Source organism: Petromyzon marinus, chromosome 11 (genome assembly GCF_048934315.1).
Source record: "Petromyzon marinus isolate PM22_M1 ecotype Great Lakes invasive population chromosome 11, UKy_Petmar_22M1.pri1.0, whole genome shotgun sequence".
Taxonomy (NCBI): Eukaryota; Metazoa; Chordata; class Hyperoartia; order Petromyzontiformes; family Petromyzontidae; genus Petromyzon; species Petromyzon marinus.
This window is the reverse complement of record NC_133677.1, coordinates 13592531-13614744: the sequence shown is the minus strand read 5'-3', so window position 1 is coordinate 13614744 and position 22214 is coordinate 13592531. Positions and strand designations below refer to the sequence as shown.

The 22214-nt window shown below is 45.0% G+C and overlaps 2 protein-coding genes across 2 annotated transcripts in view; one reads left to right on the top strand and one right to left on the bottom strand.

The window, feature by feature from the left end:
- Nucleotides 1-1016: 1016 nt before the first annotated feature.
- Nucleotides 1017-22141, bottom strand: KIFBP (kinesin family binding protein). The gene is made up of 7 exons (XM_032951945.2): nucleotides 21094-22141; nucleotides 20142-20240; nucleotides 19912-19991; nucleotides 18319-18502; nucleotides 15986-16067; nucleotides 10375-10487; nucleotides 1017-5851 (listed from the first exon to the last, which is right to left on the bottom strand). Exons 1-7 carry the CDS (start codon nucleotides 21619-21621, stop codon nucleotides 4925-4927), a joined length of 2013 nt encoding a protein of 670 aa, XP_032807836.1. The 5' UTR covers nucleotides 21622-22141; the 3' UTR covers nucleotides 1017-4924.
- SUPV3L1 (Suv3 like RNA helicase) overlaps nucleotides 21498-22214 on the top strand; it is a 30962-nt gene continuing 30245 nt past the window's right edge. The window contains exon 1 of the mRNA XM_032951943.2: nucleotides 21498-21582. The gene's annotated coding sequence lies outside the window, so the exon portion shown is untranslated. The remainder of the gene's footprint in view (nucleotides 21583-22214) is intronic.

Genomic DNA, 22214 nt, shown 5'->3' with positions numbered 1-22214 from the left:
CTCCGAGACAACCCCCCCATCAGCTGCGCGTGTGCGAGTGACGTCCCTGCCCTCTGACCCCCAACCCCCAGTCCCGCGCGCGCGATTGGTGCACGGCACGGGAGAGGAGCGACGTCGGATTTCGAGTGGGTGAGTGTGTGTGCGCAGAGATTGTGTGAATTGACCCCAGGTGGCTAAACGCCAGCCGCGAATCATGCCCCGAGGGGCCGCGGCGAAGGGGAGGGGGGAGTCGGTGAGCAGTAACCCTCCCCAGGACACGGAAGAGGGGAGCAACAGATGCCACGTGAGCGAGGAGCCAGGGGTCAGCCTCCCCGACAACCGTCACCCCTGAGAAACGTAATTCTCACTGTGCAACGACTGCACCTCAAGTCCTTGTGAATAAAACAGAACATAAAATAACTGCTGGTATAGACAGTCCTCAATGCCTTAGTTTTTCTTGATGACACCTAACTTCGACCCGAGTTTTTTTTTAACAAGCTGGTTTTCATAGCTTATCACAAGTACGCATTCCTTTGTAGGCAATGACCAATCTTGGAACTGACCACAATGGAGTAACAATGGTGGACCCACCTGACGTAACTTACTGGAAGCTAGACCACATCTTTTTTACATAGTGTTTATAAAATGTTTTGCTCAAGATGGGATTTTTTTTAATGTATTCTTGTCTTGCTGCTTATAGGTTTTGTCATGGAACGCGAAAACAGTCAGAAGTTTAGTTGTAAGTATGAACTGTTATTAGTTTTGACAGGTATGCCATGCAGATAATGTGCTGTGCTATGTTTGGTCCAAACACAATGTCCCCGATTGCCTTTAATTGTTGGTCAACCATATCTTATTTTGTAACACTTTAGAATAGCTCATTACAACTAAATGCGTAATGAAGAACCCGAAAACGGTACAGAAAAATAACTTGTAAATATTACCACCCCTATCAACTCACTCGAAACCTACAAATAATTCAATAACATTCATAGCTGGACTCTTGATAGTTGCAGTGACAATCACAGACAACACGATGACTGTGCCATGCGACTTCTTTATTCGTTTAACAAAAAACAAAAAAGGCTGCATTCAAGCAGTCACAAATATTATTTCCTGTGGAGATTATAGGAAGAAGCAACACGAAAATGTTATTTTATTTAAACTAAGCATTCTCACTGAAGGAATGTCACTATAATTCTGAAGTCTGTTTTCCTAACTAACATGACTTCAAGGTCATTTTGGACAGCCCAGCACACAGCCTTGGCAAGTATCTGTTATATAATAGCTATTTGTTTTATGGGTTTGCATCTTCCTTGAGTGTAATATTGTACAAGCCGAGCACAGAGACACAAAGCCACAACACTAAAACCCACGTACACGTTTTCCAATATGTAATTAAATAGGACATTGCAACAGTACTTGTGTTACTTTTAAATGCACTTGCAATATTTTTTATATTAAATTCCCTTGACGTTACACATTTATATAATAGGTTAATACTGGCTGCTAAGCAGCGTTTGAAAAATAGACTAATCAAATATGAGAAACAATTATGATGCTTGGACAATGTCTGTTCATGATGAAGTGATGCTACTTAAAAATCAATGATAATCAGGTGCACAAGAAAGAACGTACAGTTTGCAACAAAAACATCAACGATAGAATTCCTACCATCTGAAAACACGAGCACAATGAGAAAAAAACATTGATGACACAATTATATTTGTATCTCAATGACACTTTCAACTTCATGTCAATATACAAAGGATTCGTTGAGAAATCTCCTGGATGAATCCTTCACCCATGTTAGAGTGGCCTGCAGAAGGAGCCGTCACAGAACGACTTCTCAAATATCTTTGGAGGGGGCACCTTTCCACCCAGTCTACTACAGGGAATAAATGTTCATTGCGTGACAGTCAACCCGATATAAATCCAGTGCAAGACCAAATAAAACAAAATTGGGTGCAGTCAGTGGTAACCAAGGGTGACGTCATCCACTGCCCTGGATCTCTCATTCTGATAAAGCCAGGCCCTCGGTAGTGCTGGCTAGGCACTCTTAAGCCACCAGGCAACCTCTAAATAATACGTGCCAAGATGAAAAATATATAAATATTAACGTTTCACAGCATTATGGGAAAACATGTACTCACAGGGTAGCCTGACAGAAAGTATTTACAGTATATACATAGCAGCTCAATCTAGACAATATATTTGACATTTTACAGATTACGTTGTTAAACATTAAAGTTCAGTAAAGCATCGATTCTACTTTATGCTAATTCCACCTTTACGAACAACCCATTTGTCAATCCGCTGCTGGATGAGGGCTCCCCATGCCGTGCAGGCAGCGAGGGTTATTTGGCCAGACTTCACCGCGCTGGTCAGTGTGGTTTGGTAAAGGTGTGCGCAGTAGAGAACGTGGTTTTTGCTGCACTGCCCTCGATCGCCCACATCGCCTGTTCATGCATGGTGGTCACCGACACAAGCACTCTCCAGGATCAACACTATTTAGCTTATTCGTGAGCATAGCATCGTCCAATCAGTGCCTCCCATGCCTTGAAGAACACCAAGCAGTATCAATTTCCTTTGATGGTCTTAAGCCAGTGGTGTACATTCCAATTACTTACATGCTGGACAACTCTATCCATGAACCAACTTTGAACTTTCCACAAAATGGTGCTCACCTCGAGGTATTAATTGCATTGACCTCGAAGAGAAGGACGGATGAACAGACTTATCCAGTAATTAATACGGGACCTTTCTTGCCAGTATTAAAATATAACAATATTGTTATTTATACGTGGAACGTCAAGATTGAGAATTTGCTGGTCCACAGAGCTACTGCCAAAATTGTTTATTTTGATTGAGACTCCACATTCTATAGGCGAGCGAATGAGCTTGTCCAGGGGCGGAGCCAGGGGGGGTGACAGGGGTGACATTCTGCGTACAAGTGTACGACACTCGGTCTGGCGGACTCCGTGCAACTGCATTGTCGGAGTGTGTCGCCAACCGATGGTGTCCAGTTCAAAAGCCTGACTCTCTAATCATTCTTGAAATTAAAATTTGTTGAATGTCACCCCGGCCTGAAATCCTGGCTCCGCCCCTGAGCTTGTCTGTATACCAAATCTCCAATTCAGCCTTGACAAACTCCAACAGTCCGTTGAAGGTCAATTTATGAGATCATCGCCAATGCAATTGATACCACCACACCTTTCCATTTGTTCCTTCTTTATGACAACACAAACACATGACATTAACAGACACTTGAACAAGTTACAACTACTATCCTTTCAGCCACCAACCACCACCACATTATATCAACTGCCATATGATGTCCCATGCATCGTCAGGCATTTCTATGACAAAATACTATTAATAATGGGCACGATATTTATTTATTGGATAAACCAAACCTGAGGCAACAGAGGAGCTTGGCTTCACCAGATTTAGTCAGAAACGGGGAGTCTTAATTCGTCGACCTGGAAGCGGCCCGGCAGCCACCGGTACAAAGGTGCGCAACGTTCACGCCAAACCAAGATCTACCACAAGTTCAAAGTCGTCGCCCTTTCCGAAACCGGGCAAAGACTTAACCCTTGCTGCGAGCAAGTGGCCGACATCACTGCCCTCTGCGTGCTTCAAAGTCTTGCAATGTCCAATCCTCCAACGTAGATCACCAGAAGTGGAAGACATCCTGAGTGTCAAACAAAGCTGGCTTCTGACGAGGCTATAGCACATATGAACAAGTGCTGATGCCTACAACATTAATCGAGAACTTTTTTTTTTACTTCAAGACATTGGCAGTTTTACTGAACCTAACAACTGCCTATGACAGTCGGGAACAGTGGCCTGCTTAAGATGTTCAGAATCCTGCTGAGATGCATGGTTTATATCATCAAACTACTTCTGCATGACAGGTGGTTCAGAGTATACATGGGAAAAAAAACAAATGCTCTAAGGAGGTAAATCAAGTCTTCCTTAGTCACATTCTTGTGGCTACCTTGTTTAACCACGACACCAACAACCTCCCACACACCCACTAAACGATGGAAGATGCAGCGTCTTCTGCCGAGTGTTACCAAGATGGCGTCGTGTGTGTTACACCGTCACAATGCTAGTGCTGCCACGAACTGAACATTTGCCTCAAAAGACAAGAGGGTGAGACACGATCCGCACATTCGGCAATGCGTGTCATCTCAGGAGCTCATCAACCGACTCCCATCCCTTAGCCACCAGTTCCACATATCCGTCGGAAGGCTGCGAATGGCACGCTACCGGGACAGGATTCGCGACAACCAAAGTCTGCGCTGGACGTTGCTCTCTTTAGCCCACCTACTGCTGCCTGTCATCACAGCACCCACCGTGGACCAACGTGCCCCGCCAGGATGTACCGGCAAGGTCTTCGTAGCACGAGTGGCTTGCATCGTCAACAGGAACCGAATCCTCGTGGACGACCCCACGATCTGCCCAGCTGGGTTTGAACTTCGGCGCCGTGCCTTAACTCTGCTCATCCCAAGTTCCCAACTGGCCAAGGCCTGTTTGTAGTAAGCCTGCACTGGAGGGGCTTTCACGACAACCAGAACTGTAACAGCGGCACAATACAGACAATGAAGCACATTGTTGAAAACTATCCACCAACCAAGCTTAAGGTGGTCTGAGGACCCTGCATTCTGCAAATGATGAAACACAAAATTACATTGTATTGGAGAACTTATTGGAAATAATAGCAGTCAAAAGAATGAGAACATCAGGGATGATTTTGACCCGTTTAAATTAACAAATTGGCATGCAAAAAAAACTAAACTCTAACTTTAAAATAAATAAATAACTAGATTTTATCGCTCCAATTACAGAACGTCAAACACTTAGATGTAGTTTCCCATGATGGAACATTGGAAATAGTGCTATTGTCGTCATGTACAGGAAGCACACATATGTGACTGCTCTAGTTGAAGGCCTGGCTGCCAGCCGCCATGTGCTGTATCTTGGCAGGCAGCAGAGTGACCATTTCCCTGCTGAGCTCCAGCTCCGGCTGTGCCAATTCTTCGACATCTGGATTCTGGTCGCAGTAATCCACCACATAACGGTAACACTCGAGCGACAGGCGCGCGTTGGCAAGCCTGCTCGCCGTGTCGGACACCATCAATTTGCTGTGCAGCCGACCCATGCGGAACTTTGCCACAAGCGCCGGGCGGACCACGTCGATGTCCAACGTCGCTGGCGTTTCGCCCCGCGAGTTGCAGAGCGAGTCCAGGAACTTCTGGTAGTGCGTAAGGGCCGCGCGCGCCAGCAGGTTGATCTTCTTGACGGTCTGTGGCTGCAACTGCTCCGCGTGGTTCGCCAACGCCACCTTGAGATCCATCATGTCGTAGTACGTGTCGGCCACCTCAAAGCACAACTGGCGGCACGCCGTCAGGTAGAACTGGGGGTTGAGCTGCGTGTAGAGGCCCTCCAGCATGTCCACACGTCGCTTCTGCATGCGGCAGCGCCTCTCCAGATCTTCCTCGAAGAAGGCGAGTGCTTTGAACAGAGCACTCTGATCGCGCACTATCTGCACGTAGTCGCTAGCATGGCCGTCCAGCACGAAGAATTCCTTGGCTTGTGTCACACGTGCCTGCCCAAATAGGAATATTTCTCGCGCCTCCTGGAAACTGAGTGCTTTGCGGCACGGAACACGCTCTTCTGCTCCAGCCAAGGCCTCCAACATATCGGCAGCACTCACCAGGCTGCTGAACTTTATATCTGCACCGTCGCTACCTTCATTGTTTCCATTCCAGTCCCCGTCCATGTCACCATTACCCTGCTCGTGCTGGCGCTGACGCTCTGCGTGCAGTTCTAACTGCCGCTCAGTGTCCAGCTCACTGATGTCATCCTGCAGATACATGTAGAAAAGGTCACATTTAATGTTTACTTTTTATAACAATAAGTTCAAGAACTACATCACCTGCTATCTGCCATAACGTTTAAGTACATATTTTCCCTGCACTATAATTACATTTTAAAAAATTCGACTCAATGTTTTAAACTATGTTACTTCAAATCAAGTTGACCCAAATTTTGCATTTCAGCAAACGTGAAAGGGTTTGCTTTCCTCATACTAAAGAAATGAATTAACTCTTTCCCGAAACAATTTACATCTCCCGACATGTACATCTAAAAAGTTTGCAAAGAAGCATGAAGAGGCAGGCGCACGCTTGGAATAACACTGACACGGGAAGAGGAACACATGGATTTCAGAATCTGGCTGTTAAGAAAAGTGAGGTTAGGTAGGACACGTTGCTAGAAGGGATGAAGACAGCCAAAGGAAGAAACGTGCCCAAGAGGGCAGGAATTGTGAAGAGATGGAGCAATGGAATCAGCTCATGTGTCAGAGCAAGATAGTTACGTCGCGAGACTGTGAAAGATTGGCGCTGGCTTGAGGAGGCCTTCATCCTGTAGTGGATATTTCATGGCTGTCGGTGATGACTGTAACCAGATCATGAACAATTTCCAGATTTTAAAGGAATATTCATTTTTATTGCTACCTAATGATGATATTGCTAAATCACATCCATTATTCTTGCTAAATCACATACATTCATTAAGAATAATTTAATTTATTTAATAAAATCACACACTAACCTAAATATACGACATATACATAATAGATGTGTTTTTGGGTTCGATCGCGTAAATATAAATGTGACGTAAACCCACCACGACCCAACACAGCCAATTATTAAGGTTTGTCACATATTGGCACGTTTTGTTTACGTGACAAACCATACTAGTTGGCTTTGTCGGGTGGTGGTGGGTTAATGACACGTTTATACTTATGCCATATAACCCAAAAAACCTTTATTATGGATAATAATGGTAAACTATATGACATATACTTGCTAATCAAGAATGGCATAGCTTAATAAAACGATAGAATTAATCTTCAAAACATGTGAAACACCGAGCAATGAATTACTCTCGCTTAGCTTTTAGCTTGCTTGCCTTGCTTTCCTTGCTGGTTTACAGAGATGAGAGATGCTGGCATGCAGGCCTGGTAATAAAGTATCCCCCAAATCGCTATGCCTACCTCATTAAGTCAAATGGAGCATTACAGCTAAAGGTATATCTATATAAAATGTTACTGAATGTACAGTGAAACCTTGGATTGCGAGCATAATTCGTTCCGGAAAACGTGCTCGTAATCCAAAGCACTCGTATATCAAAGCGAATTTTCCCATAAGAAATAATGGAAACTCAGATGATTCGTTCCACAACCCAAAAAATACTATTTTCATATAAAAATTATTAATACAAAATACCTTTTTATATTTTTATTATTTAAATTTAATATAAAGTAATTAAATTGATTAATTACATTTAGTCGTGGCTGGTGTGAGAGAGACGAGAGAGAGGAGAGGAGGAGGGTTATTGTGTAGGACGACTTTCACTTGCAGTACAGTTACTAAAGAACCGTCACTACACTTGGACACAAAATAAAAAAAAATGCTTTACGCACACACACGTGGTCACAACACTATACTGTAGTAAACAGCATACACGTGGTCACAACACTATACTGTAGTAAACAGTATACGCTCGCACGGATGTTGACTATACGAGTGAGGCACGCCGACTGAGACCGAGCATGGGAGATGATTATCCACAATCCCGCAGCGAGAGAGAAGAAACATTGGCTCAGTTGTGATCACGTGACACTCGGAAGACAAAGCGTATACTGTACGTACTGCTCGTATTGCAAGACATCGCTCGTTTATCAAATTATTATTTATTTAAAATTTTGCTCGTCTTGCAAAACACTCACAGACCAAGTTACTCGCAATCCAAGGTTTCACTGTAATTATTATTGTAATAAGTGGATGCTGGAGTGGCTGATGAGAACTGTGAGCTGTTTGAGTGGTGCCATTTCGAGCATTTTCTCTGTGAAGTGGTGCAGTACCTACGCAGGTGGGCAGATTGTCGACCATGCAGATCCTGAGATGACTGCGAAAATCGAGCATTCAGTCACGGTGCATGCGCGACAATCAATTGAGAGTGACTGAGCTGCGATAGGCTTAACGTGCACATTTGGGGAAGTGCAGTATCACTCATGGAGTGGCAGAATTGCCACCTTAAGATTGGTGGGACTTGCACACATGGAGGGGGAATGACATCTGCCCAGCAGGTGATTCATTGCTTGCACACCACTGATTGATTTGGCATGCATTTTAGACCAAGCAGCAGATTGTTTAGAACTGTGTGCAGAGTTATGATTTAGAACAATTTGGTACTCAGCCAGGTGTAACGGTATTAGGTGGAGATGCTCACTCATTGGGTAGGGATGACCAGGGGATGTGTCTAAAAGGAGACCTCACAGCACAGATAACTTGGAGACACCAAGCTACAGTGGAGGTGAGTTCCACCACCAACAGTATTCACAGCACGAGTGGGGATTGAAAGAGAGGTGAATCAAACTCAACACCCACTCGAAACTGTAATCACAGCTTACGATCCTGCACTATGCAGTAGTTTTATGGTATAGTTTAACCCTTTCCCATTCCGATGATGTACAAGTACGTACAAATATGTCATCAGTTTTTCTTCCGATTCAGAATCAAAGCTAAAATAAAATAACTTTATCGGTACCAATGCTCCCACAAGGCCATGCGGGAGGGCGTGTGGCACAGTTTGACACCAGGTATCATAGAGTGTGGTCGTGTCGCTACGGTTCTCAGCGGCGAGTCTTTAAAAACAGCGCCGCTACGCCTCTCTAAATAAAATTAACGCTGGACCGCTTGCGTGTTCCGAGATTCGGCAGTGAACGGGACACCCACCCTGCAACTTGCAGTCGTCTCGGAATGGGGAAAAGGTTACTGTGCTGCACAGCAGCGTCCTTGAAGTAATAGGGATTCCCAAAATGAAGGCGAAGGCCACAGATCAAGTCTAAGGCAGGGCAGGAACAGGGCGGGGCTAATCGGAAGCAGCAGAAGGCTGCCACCGAACATCAGCCGGTGACAAAGAAGATGCGGCGTTACCCGACTAGGATTGTGGAACCCCTTTTCTTCTCTGTGAACTGGGGGGGATGAAGCATTGGTGAACTGGAGATTGCAAAGCGCGGTGCTCGATGGTGTGGAGTTGTCGTGGCAACTGGCAATGCGTGCTGAATTGTGAGATGAGGTAGTTGGTGTGCGGTGCCATCTGGTGGATTGTGGAGGTGGTGCGTGAGGTAATCTTCATGATGACAAGTGGGTGTTGAGTGGAGTGGCAGCTTTGGTTTGAGTGATGATAGTAGGCCATGAGAGCTCCACATTGATCTTCAGACTTTAAAGTCTAAACCAAGGCCAGGGGAAAATGGCAAGTGTGCAAAACCGAAGTTTTGTCAGGATTACTTTTGCAGATAGTAGGGACTACTCCATATCTGAAAAGCTATCCCAAGCAGCCTTTATATTACCATTGTGACCTCTATGGGCGTATTGAGTAACAAAGATGCTGGTTCACTTTAGCACAACCGAACATTAATTTCACACCACCCTAACGCCACCTACTGATGCATTCGTGAACCTCCCTCTCCTAAATGAAGCGCAAAGCAGCACTTGTACAAAACCAATTACTGTATCGCCCTTGTTTATTCATATTACAGTATCTGTGGAAAGTGCTGTTGGCAAGCACCTGATGTCAGTGTAAAACACTATTTGACATTCCATATGATTCTGACGCTGGGGTACAGCGATCGGGCCACAAATGTTAGCTCAACAAAGTGGCTTATCATGTGCAAATGTATAGCAGCCAAATTCTTACACACGTTTCTAAATGTGGAGGGGAAAACTAGAGGACCTGGAGAAAAATCCATGTGACCATGGGGAGAACATGCAAACTCCAAACATACAGCATGCGTCAGGGTTGGGATCGAGCCCATGACCGCCTGTATACCACGTGAGGTAGTTAACATCTCGCCACCGCAGCACCCTGTGGCAGTTTAACCATCCCGGCAGTTTACATCATTCGTCGTTGCTGACGTAATTACCCCCAACGCGAACCTTAATCCTATAGACTTGACCCTGTCTCTAATCCTGACACCAATCTTTATCCAAACCTTGACTATTACCAAAAACCGTATAATTGCTATGATAATACTTGTACACCGACGTCCGAATAAAATATTCGGACCCCGGAGACCAAATTCCATGTGCTCACACTGCTCGTCCCTCCCGTGGCACACACACAGCATGTTCCATGACTCACACAAACAGGCCGACGAGCACTACCAAGGTACGATTCCTGGTGACTCCATTGCCACTCTCCCCAAGCGACCCGGGTCATTGTAGACTCTGTTACAGAGGTCAATGATGATATAGTCATCATGTATATGAGCGATGTGGCCAAGTTAATTGTGTGCGTGTGTTTTAGTTAAGGGCCCACCTCTAGCTGCTTGCGCGAGTCCTCCAGCAGGTTCAGGCAGTACTTGATCCAGCAGCGCGCCACTTCCGCCTGTCGTTGGGCAATCCTCTGCGCGCAGTCCATATCTTCCGCCTCTGCAATAATGTCACATAGCAGTGTATATACAAAAATCATGCACATCCTTAATTTAAAACTAAAATCCCATTCAGGCAACAAAATTGCCCTTTAAGTAATATGCATTGTGTAGCACAATTCCATTGGTGGCAGAGCCAACATTTGAAAGCCCACATTCCAATGGTATGGACAAGCCTTTCCACAGGATGGCCACTATAAACATACAGTGAACCCTCGCTATGCGCGAGTTATGAATTTGTGCGGTTCGCATATTCACGAGTTACTAAATGTATACTAATTCCCTATTCGCAACTCCTTGGACTCCAGTATTCACGAGTGTACGACGTGCACAGACCACCGACACCGGGGAGGTGTGCGCAGAATGTTGTTACATTTGAAACTGTCTGCGAAGATTAGGCACGACCCCTTGACTGCCCGGTTTTTTTTTGGTATAAACGGGTCGACTGTGAGGTCCATTAAAAAGGACACGAATGAAATCAGGGAAATTGTTGTGGCGAGCACTCCACAGTTGTACTAAAATGATAACAACTGTGCGTTATCAAACACCTGCATCTCTCAAGAAGTCATCCTTCTGAATTCCTCACCATCAACACCACCTCGATCGTCATCAATTGTTCTTTATAATGTATTATTTATGAATTGTAGTGATTGTTATTAAACATTAACCATTCCCCCCCCCCCCCACCCATGTTCACTCTTACTAGGAACGTAACCCCATTTTCCCATTGGAACAAGGTTTCTGCATTCGCAAATTCTGTATTCGCGAGTGTTTTCAAAAACGTAACCCTCACGGATAGAGAGGGTTTACTGTACTCCAATATTCAGTTAACTTATTTTATTGTATAGTTATAGAGCACCTTATCTTAAGGCGCTTTTCAAAGTTTAGAAGTGATTTAGATGGCAAGGGAGAGCAAGGGCCGAGGAATGAGTGGCCGTTAACAGAGGGAGGAGGGAGGGACAGGATGGAGGGAATGGGCGAGGAGAGGGAAGAGGAAGGGAATGGGCAATGCATAAGAGGTGGAGCTTTCGGAGAGGAATGAAAGGAGGTTGAGGGGGACTGCTTAATGTACAGGGGAAGGGTGCAAAGAGGGAGGAGGATCGAAAACGAGATTGGGAGCAGGGAAGAGGGAGGGACTGAGACGGAGAGGACTGGGAACAAAGAGCATGAGGGGGGATGTAAAAAGCACTGAGAGCAGCAAGATAAGGTGGGGAAAGGCCATGGAGAGATTTGAAGACTCGTGTAAGGTACAGTGAAGGAAAAAAGTATTTGATCCCCTGCTTATTTTGTACATTTGCCCACTGACAAAGAAATGATCAGTCTATAATTTGAATAGTAGGTTTATTTGAACAGTGAGAGACAGAATAACAACAAAATACAGAAAAACGCATGTCAAAAATGTTATAAATTGATTTGCATTTTAATGAGGGAAATAAGTATTTGACCCCCTCTCAATCAGAAAGATTTCTGGCTCCCAGGTGTCTTTTATATAGGTAACGAGCTGAGATTAGGAGCACACTCTTAAAGGGAGTGCTCCTAATCTCAGCTTGTTACCTGTATAAAAGACACCTGTCCACAGAAGCAATCAATCAATCAATCAGATTCCAAACTCTCCACCATGGTCAAGACCAAAGAGCTCTCCAAGGATGTCAGGGACAAGATTGTAGGCCGACACAAGGCTGGAATGGGCTACAAGACCATTGCCAAGCAGCTTGGTGAGAAGGTGACAACAGTTGGTGCGATTATTCGCAAATGGAAGAAACACAAAAGAACTGTCAATCTCCCTCGGCCTGGGGCTCCATGCAAGATCTCACCTCGTGGAGTTGCAATGATCATGAGAACGGTGAGGAATCAGCCCAGAACTACACGGGAGGATTTTGTCAATGATCTCAAGGCAGCTGGGACCATAGTCACCAAGAAACAATTGGTAACACACTATGCTGTGAAGGACTGAAATCCTGCAGCGCCTGCAAGGTCCCCCTGCTCAAGAAAGCACATATACATGCCCGCCTGAAGTTTGCCAATGAACATCTGAATGATTCAGAGGACAACTGGGTGAAAGTGTTGTGGTCAGATGAGACCAAAATGGAGCTCTTTGGCATCAACTCAACTCGCCGTGTTTGAAGGAGGAGGAATGCTGCCTATGACCCCAGGAACACCATCCCCACCGTCAAACATGGAGGTGGAAACATTATGCTTTGGAGGTGTTTTTCTGCTAAGGGGACAGGACAACTTCACCGCATCAAAGGGACGATAGACAGGGCCATGTACCGTCAAATCTTGGGTGAGAACCTCCTTCCCTCAGCCAGGGCATTGAAAATGGGTCGTGGATGGGTATTCCATCATGACAATGACCCAAAACACACGGCCAAGGCAACAAAGGAGTGGCTCAAGAAGAAGCACAATAAGGTCCTGGAGTGGCCTAGCCAGTCTCCAGACCTTAATCCCATAGAAAATCTGTGGAGGGAGCTGAAGGTTCGAGTTGCCAAACGTCAGCCTCGAAACCTTAATGACTTGGAGAAGATCTGCAAAGAGGAGTGGGACAAAATCCCTCCTGAGATGTGTGCAAACCTGGTGGCCAACTACAAGAAACGTCTGACTTCTGTGATTGCCCACAAGTGTTTCGCCACCAAGTACTAAGTCATGTTTTGCAGAGGGGTCAAATACTTATTTCCCTCATTAAAATGCAAACCAATTTATAACATTTTTGATATGCGTTTTTCTGGATTTTGTTGTTGTTATTCTGTCTCTCACTGTTCAAATAAACCTACCATTAAAATTATAGACTGATAATTTATTTGTCAGTGGGCATACGTACAATATCAGCAGGGGATGAAATACTTTTTTCCCTCACTGTATCTGAAAATACAGCAGTATAGAAAACGGGAAGCCAGTGAAGTTGATGGAGAATAGGCGAATTAACTGGGAGGTTGGAAATAACCCGCACAAAAGCATTTTTTAATTGTTTGGAGGGGAGTGCGTAGTCAGAGAGACCAAGAAGAAGAGAATTGCAGTAGTATAGACGGTTAAAGATCAGAGCTTGAACCAGGAGTTTTGCAGCAGAAAGTGAAAGGAGAGGGCAGATTTTCATGATATAGAATGTGAAAGTGACAGATGTGAGTAGTCAAGGCAATGTGGGTGAAAATAGAAAGGTAAGAGTTGAGGGTGACACCAGGCTTCAGAACAGTAGAAGCAGGCATGAGAGAAATTATGTAAGGAGATGGTGGGAGAGAAAGAGGCTGCAAAGAAATTGAATGTGTTGGACGGATTAAGAGAGAGAAAGTGAAGTGACATCCCGAACTGGATAGCAGCCAGGCTGGAGGAAATCCGAGAGGAAAGATCAGGGGTCAAAGAGGGTCGGAGAGAGAGGAAAGAAGAGTGGGGTGATCAACAGTCTCAATAGCGGAGGAAAGGTCGAGAAGAATGAGAATTGAAGTAACACCAGCATGGAATGAGTTTGCAAGATGGTCCTCGACATTGAAAAGGGCTGTTTCGGTGGAATGGAGAGGACAAAACCCAAATTGTAATTGTGGATAGAGGGAATGAGAAGAAATGTAGAGTGAGAGCCGGTAATGAACAAGACATTCCAGAATTGTATAAAAGCAAGGCAAAATAGATATTATAGTAAGACTTGTTTAAAACTTATTTAAGATTTTAGATTCCTATGTGTTGAATGTATGCACCATCGTGCCAAAGTAAATTCTGTGTCGGTGTGAACTTTCATGGCGAATAAAACCCTTTCTGATTCTGATATAGGGCGGTAATTGCCTGGAATGATGGGGACAAGGGATTTGAAGGTGGAGGGAAGACACCAATGCAGAGAGGGGAGTTGAAAAGAGACAAAAGGTAGGGAAGGATCAAGGGGAGAGGGAAAGGAAGAAGGGAGGCAGTAATGAGGTCAAGGAGGGAAGAGGCAGGGTGAGTTTTGAAAATAACCATGGAGTTCAGCTCGAGAAGTCATGAAGACGGAGAGAGGAGGGACAGTGGAGCATGGAGGAGAGGAAAGTGCAGGAAATTGAGCTTTGAGGAGAGGGGTAAACACAAGGGTCGAACGAATGAGCTCAATCTTACAAATAGTGGGAGAAAGCCAGAGCGGAAGGAGTATTGGGAGGATTGCACAAGTTTTGTTATTTTGGTTTAACACGTAGGCTTTCGCGACCAATATCATCCATAAGAGGTTTATTTGGGTTAAAACATCAGAGAATGTTTAATGAGGACAGCGATGCCTCAGATTATCAGAGGTTTGTGGTTAGAATCAAGTTAATATCGCAATTATCAAAGTGCAAATCATAATTTTGTAGAAATGTTTGTATCACATTGAAACAATTAATGGACAGTAAACATGACTGGCAAAGGATGTTATCACAATTGTGGTTGACAAACACTTTCAATCCAAATACAACGGTCAGCAGTAGCAGAACACACGTGCCAACAAGGACACTCAAATTATTTTGATAATGTTGAAGTTCTGTGCAAAACTAGCTACTACTGGCCAAGACTAATTAGAGAATCTATCGAAATTGAAAGGAATACAAAATAATTTTAACCATTCGGACAGCTACCGCCTTCGTGCTGCGTGGAAGCAAATAATCAAATAATACATTATTTTAATGCATGCCTATCTATAAAGGGCACTATACTTCAATAGGGATCACCGTTGGCACGGATATTTTAATACACACAATAGGCAGGAAGGACAAGTTCAAAGGGCTCACATAATGCACACGCATAATGTACGTTGACTCATTAATCCACCCCGCCTCTGCGCAAGAGCACAGAAGGGTGGTCACCACATCTACGCCTCTATATAAGGAACGAAACAGGTGGACTTGTCCACAAATCTGGCTGTCGCCTGATGAAACTAGTTGTAATAAGTGGCAAAACGTTGTACTCAGATTGCAAACGTTGTGGCTTGGCTCTCCAACACACCGGTGTGCTGTAGTAGTGACGAATTGGCCACGTTCTGTTTACGTGACAACCCTTACTAGTTGCCTGTGTCGGGTGGTGGCGGGTTTTAACGGCACATTTATATATTTACGCAATCTAACCCCAAAAAAACACTATGTTTGTTATTCATATTCTTAGCTCTTTCGGTAAAGTCACGTTGAAGGGAAATAATAAAATATATATAAAACAATAAAAATTCTCACGACGTTTCGACCATAACACAAACGGTCATCATCAGGTGTGAAAAACCAACGACCAGAAACACTTGACGGCCAGAAACATTTGAAATGTTTCAAATGTTTCTTGCCGTTGGTTTTTCACACCTGATGATGACCGTTTGTGTTATGGTCGAAACGTCGTGAGAATTTTTATAGTTTTATATATATTTTATTATTTTATTGTTTCCCTTCAACGTGACTTTACCGAAAGAGCTAAGGATATGAATTACTGCAGTCACGAAAGCTTTAAATCAAAACTATGTTTGTTATTTTGGATAAAAATGAATTAAGAACCTGAATGGAATACAAAGTGGAGAACATTTGGCACACTTACCCTCGGTGTCCACAGGAGTCTTGGCCTGACTCAACACCACCTCTGCGGCTGCCAAACAGTGCCGGCCCACGCGGTACCGTTGCTGTAACAACCACCAAGAAAACCATGTGTGCATTCAATTCCTGCAACGCTGACCAGCGTGAGTTCGTCTTTACAAAAAAAATATAGACTTCCAGTCGTCTCTCCACATTAAACATACAACAAATTTGAGGGCTCAATGCTCCTGTTGTGATTGTTAAAATGGGTTCAATGAATATAATATTTTTAAAAAGTGTTTTATTTTTGTTTCACAACCTATTTTTAAAAAACAAACTCGATTTTTATAGCCTTTGGGTCTTTCGGTCAAGTCACGTAGATCTTACATTAGCATGCTATCTTCTTTGGTTCTTTCGGTAAAGTCACGTAGAATGAGAATAAAATAATAAATTGATAAAATAAAATAACATAATAATATTCTCACGACGTTTCGGCCACAACGCAAGCGGCCTTCATCAGGTGAAGGGACGAGACTGTCTGGTAGGACAGCGCTGGAGTGAAAAAAGTCACGTTCAGATCACGACCTTTAAGCTGTGTGAGAGGAAACAAAGCGCCTTGACAAAGGAATTAGCATAAAGCTTAAAGGTCGTGATCTGAACGTGGCTTTTTTCACTCCAGCGCTGTCCTACCAGACAGGCTCGTCCCTTCACCTGATGAAGGCCGCTTGCGTTGTGGCCGAAACGTCGTGACAATATTATTGTGTTATTTTATTTTATCAATTTATTATTTTATTCTCATTCTACGTGACTTTACCGAAAGAACCAAAGATGAATCATTGCAGTCACGAAAGCTTTAAATCGAAAATTAGCATGCTAATTTATCACATTAACATCACTAGTCCCGCCCACTTAGTTTATGACCCTTGGGCTACACCCATTTAAAACCTTTAAAACAGTCTGCTTTTAGCAGCTTTCACCCTCTGTTTTCCTCCTGATGACGATCACTTGTGTTGTGATCGAACCGTCATAGTTTTTGGAACCTATCTACGTGACTTTACCGAAAGACCCAAGGAATATTAATTCCTGCAGTCACGAAAGCATTAAGTCAAGAAGCTAGATTTTGTTGATGAAACCGTAACAGCAAATAACTATACTTTTTGTTTTTTTTCGGTAAAGTCACGTAGATAGTAAAATAATAGATCACGACGTTTTGATCGCAACGAGAAATCGTCTTCAGGTGAGAGAGAGAGAGAAGCATTCCTTTGTTAAGAGGCATTATATCGATCCGAGAAGGGGAGGCCGTAACGGGCGAGAGGGTGGGGGTGAAATTCAAAGAGGGCTTAGGTGAATTTCACCCTCACCCTCTCGCCCGTTACGGCCTCCCCTCCCCCCTTCTCGGATCGATATAATGCCTCGTCACAACGGCATGCTTCTCTCTCTCTCTCACCTGAAGACGATTGCTTGTTGTTGCGATCGTAATGTCGTGATCTATTACTTATGTTCCTATCTACCTGACTTTACCGAAAGAGCCAAAGAGTATGAATTCCTGCAATTGCGAAAGCTTATAATCAAGAGCAAATAACCATTTCAGAGTTTCTTTAAACAAATGCAGCTGAATAATATTGGTCTGAAAAGCCAATATGCTGGTGGATTAAAAAAAATGTATGTGGAAAGATTAATAGAGGTGTATTTCATTATATTCCCTCTTGTGGTTCAGTTGATTTCATGCATACGAGATTGAGATTTGAACATGCAAAGAGTTGTAATCACTAAAAATAGAATATGTATGGTAAATATTATTGGAGAGGTGGTGCAATTCATCCAAATTAATGGCAGATCTAAATTTTGTGTGCAGCCATTGGTGACTGGGCTAAGACCCTCAAACTCTCACTATACAGTACTTGAGAACCCTCTCTAATCACCGTGGCCGCCTAGATTAAAACCCAAGTTCAGTGGCGTTATCAGTGCCAGGTGAGCGTGTAGACCTATAAGTCACCTGGTAACATCAAAATTAACATGAAGTGTAGTCCACCTACAATAGAAAAATATTCCGTATTATTTTGTAAATGTATTCTTTCAAATATATATAAGTGATTTACATCTGCTCCACCCCGCATTAAGTAACAGACATAACATTCAATCTAGTTATTTTCTTTGGATTAATTCACCGAAAAAATATTTAGCTTACATTTAAGGCAAAACTGTATAAACAATAGATTTTTCAAAGCAGGCAGGTACCACTTGACCGAATCCAAAAACAAATATGGATCAGAGGTTTTGAAGGGAAAAAAAAGAGGGAGATTGTAGATTATATCAAGGGACATGCGGGAGTATTACTGAAAACATAAATGTACGCACGTGGGCCACGTAGTACTGGGAGAGAGTGGCGGCATTGGTCGCCCACTCAACAGGGTCGTAGTGCTGCCACTGGAGTTGACGCTGCAGTGTCAAATGGCAGTAGCGTGCAGCCCTCTCGTTCTCCTCGCCGCTCTTGTACGCTTGAGCCAGGTAGTAGAGGGTGTGGGTGTGCGCAAGCTCAAACCTGGACCAGCAACACACACAGGTTTGGGTTTGTCACGGCCACTTCATCATCTATCGTTCATCAAACATGTAACCTTCGATCAGCACGGTTGGCTAAGTACGGTGCGCAAGAAGTTCTACATACATACGACACTTAAAAAAAAAACTTAACTTGGTTTCTGCAATACTCTTACATATAAGGCAGCAATGTGCGCCGTAATACTTACCATGATGTTAAAAGAGTGGCAGAAAAATGCTGGAGAAACTCTACGTTGATTAAAGCTACATGTTGTAGAGAAGCGTTGGTTCTGAGATATCACGTCCCACGTGAGAAATCTTCACCTGCACTGCCATGGGAAAGTGTCCACCACCTTTCACTCCCATTCCATGCTGCCCAGCATGTCTCCACTCATTGTCTTAATATTGCTTACTCGTGCACAGTGGTGAACATGGGTCAATTAATCCACTACCCACAACAACAATGGTTACCTGACTGTACTGAACACAATTCTCAAACTAGGAGAATATCTAAAATAGCTTACATCATGGTGTGGTAGTTAGTGGCAGGGAGCCACTCTCCTCCCAGTGTTTGTGGGTGAGAATTAGTCTCATGGAAGCTCATCTGCCTTCAATGAATGTACGACCACCCAAATACCACCACACTATAGTGATTTCCATTGACCTACTGGAAACTTGTCTGCCAGTGGTAGTGAGTGTTGCACTATAGAGATGACATGCCTAGACCAGGGTCCCACTTTCACCTGGTTTTCTACTCATCATGTTGGTCATATGAAATTTAAGGACAGGGGCAGAAGGCCATAATCAGGGTAAATGATCAAAATATGCACCCCATATATGCATACCATTTTTTTAAAACACATTTTCCGCAAATGTAATTAAAATAATTTCACAATTTAATGTTTTTATGTTGACAGACGCCACTCAATCCTGCACGTCACACGCCTTGTAGAAAGACATTAATGGCAGTCCGCAGCAGGGGAAACATGGATGCATTTTACCTTCAAAGGGGTTCATCAGAGAACCAGCTGTCAGCCAAAACGGTTCCTAGGCAATGGTAAATCCCTTGTGTGGTCTCTGCACATATCAAGTTTCCCTGCTTGGATTATTAATAAGATGGCATTAATTTTTTTTGGTTGACCCTGAACCAGCGGTATGAATTATACCAGGGGTCGGCAACCAAAATAACAAGAAAAGTCTATTCTTTTCGGATTCTGTAAAAAATTCAATATTTCAAGAGCCACAATGCGTGTGAATACGAGACGGTGGGTCCTTAATAAGTAACGTCACGAAGGGGTCCTTAAAGAACCGCATGCGGTTCCGAAGCCACAAGTTGCCGACCCCTGAACTATAGAGTCCCATGGTAGGACGTTTACGACATATACAACAGTACCTGGCATTGGGACAATTTACCTTAATCTTCGTTGTTGCTCCGAGCATTTGTCATCATCTCTTGTAAACAAGTCGTGGATGTCTAACGGAGGAGTTCCAACCTGCAATAAAGTAAAAAAACACTTTCAATAAAAAGGCAAAGCAATACCCAAAATAAAAAAAAGTGTTTTTCAACACCTTAACTGAGAAAAACGGAACCAATTTGTTAACTTGTAGTAAGCCCTATTTTTACGCAGGTTGTCTGTGCTCACCTCTTTCATGAAGGTCTTGTAAAGGGCCTCGGAATTCTCAAGAAGGACTCGTGCCTTGCTCATGTCGTCCCGGTTTGCCCACAAAATTCCCAGCTGATTCTGTGGAATGGACATTAAAAAGTGTTTATTTAAGGGTGGCAATGTCTTTTTCCCTCAAAAGCAAATATGTAGAAGGTAAAGTAATATCACGGTCTAAATGGTGCTTTATAAAATTAAGGCCAAATACTGTACTTTGAAGGACTAGTTCAGGCTTTGGTTGATCTATATGTTGGGTTGAATGACCAACTTGCTGACCAACCCATACTGGACATCTGTTCTGACAAATAATTCACCACTCTGGTCAGTGGGACCATAGCTATCGGAGCATAGAGTTTGTCCAAAAATAAAATGTTGCTGGACGGTCTGCTGATAACGCAACAACCTATAACACCTGTGTTATGCATGATGGGGCAAACGAATAGATTCAGAAGAACGTCGCATATTCGACCCATATGGCTTGATGTTATTTTCCTCGCCTGGTATGCAGGAGGTCGGGGGTTTGATTCCAACCCTGACATCTGTATATTTGGAGTTTGCATGTCTCTCTCTCCCCGTGGTCGTATGAAATTTTTTTCTCCGGGTCCTCCGGTTTTCCTCTCCACATTTACAAACATGCATTGAGATTATGAAGATTATTTTGCTTTTATCCTATCGTGTTTTTGTACTCTTTGTTGGAACGCTCTGACCCGCCCCGACTTCATAGCTCATCGGATTTCTGCACGGATGACTGAATGATTGCGATTCAGATATCAGACGTAAGGGGGCGCGCACACGCGAGAGGAGGTCTATCGGAAACGGCAATCCGCAAACAAAACCCTCGCACCGGGCGTGTGCTCCCCATCGCTGAGAGAGCGGTGAATGTGCGCGACATGGCGAGCGACCACCCCCTTCACCCCCCCACTAGAGCCGCTACCTGCGCGTGCATGAGCACGGAGACGGCATCCGGCGCCAGCCCCTCGGCCCGCAGGCCGCTCAGGCACGCCTCCAGGTGCTCCTCGGCGCCCGCCAGCTCCTCCGTCTCCATGAGGTTCACCCCGATCTGCAGCTCCAGCGCGGCGCTCAGCAGGCGCTCCCCGCGACCTCCCGGAGCGGCAGCCCCGGTGGCCTCCCACCCTTCGCCCTCCTCCCGCTGCTGATCCTGCTGCTGCCGCCGCTCCTCCTCGTCGCCGCCTCCTCCTCCTCCTCCCCCCTCACCGCGCCCGCTCAGCGCCCGCTTGAGCTCGTAGAGCAGCTCCCGCGCCGCGTACTTCGACTTGAAGGGCTCCCCGTGCGGGTCGCGCTTCGCCTCGACCTCGGAGAGGCGGCGCGCCTCCGCGTACTTGACGCACCACTGCGCGAACTCCTCGCCGCCGACAACGCCGCCGCCGCCGCAGCCGCCTCCACCACCGTCTCCTCCATCGAGGTTCTCCATTGCAGGGACGCGGTGTCGCGATGACGTCATCACGCCCCAACGCAACCGCGTTCACAGCAGCAACGTCCCCGCGGCCCGGGCGAGGGTGACGTGATGACGTCATCACGCCCCAGCGCAACCGCGTTCACAGCAAGCACGTCCCCGCGGCCCGGGCGAGGGTGACGTGATGGTGTCATCACGCCCCAGCGCAACCGCGTTCACAGCAGCACGTCCCCGCGGCCCGGGCGAGGGTGACGTGATGACGTCATATCGGTTAAACGCAACCGCGTTCAAAGTCCCCGCGGCCCGGGCGAGGCTGACTTAATGACGTCCACTACAGCCGTGAGCTCTTGTGACGTAACCGCGAATACGTCACCACGGGCAGGGCGATGGGATACGATGACATCATCACAGCGTAGCATGGGGACGTAACTTCGTTTAACGTCACCACGGCCCATGCGAGGAGATTCGATGACATCATCACGGCCCAGCTTGGGCGTCCTAACCACGGTGACATCACGGCCCGGGCGAGCGGTGGACGCGATGACATCACCACGCTCGAGCGTGGTGACGTAGAGGATGTCACTTGCGAGCACAGCGACGTCACGACGTCGCCAGTGCCGATCTCGCGTCGCTTCGCTCAG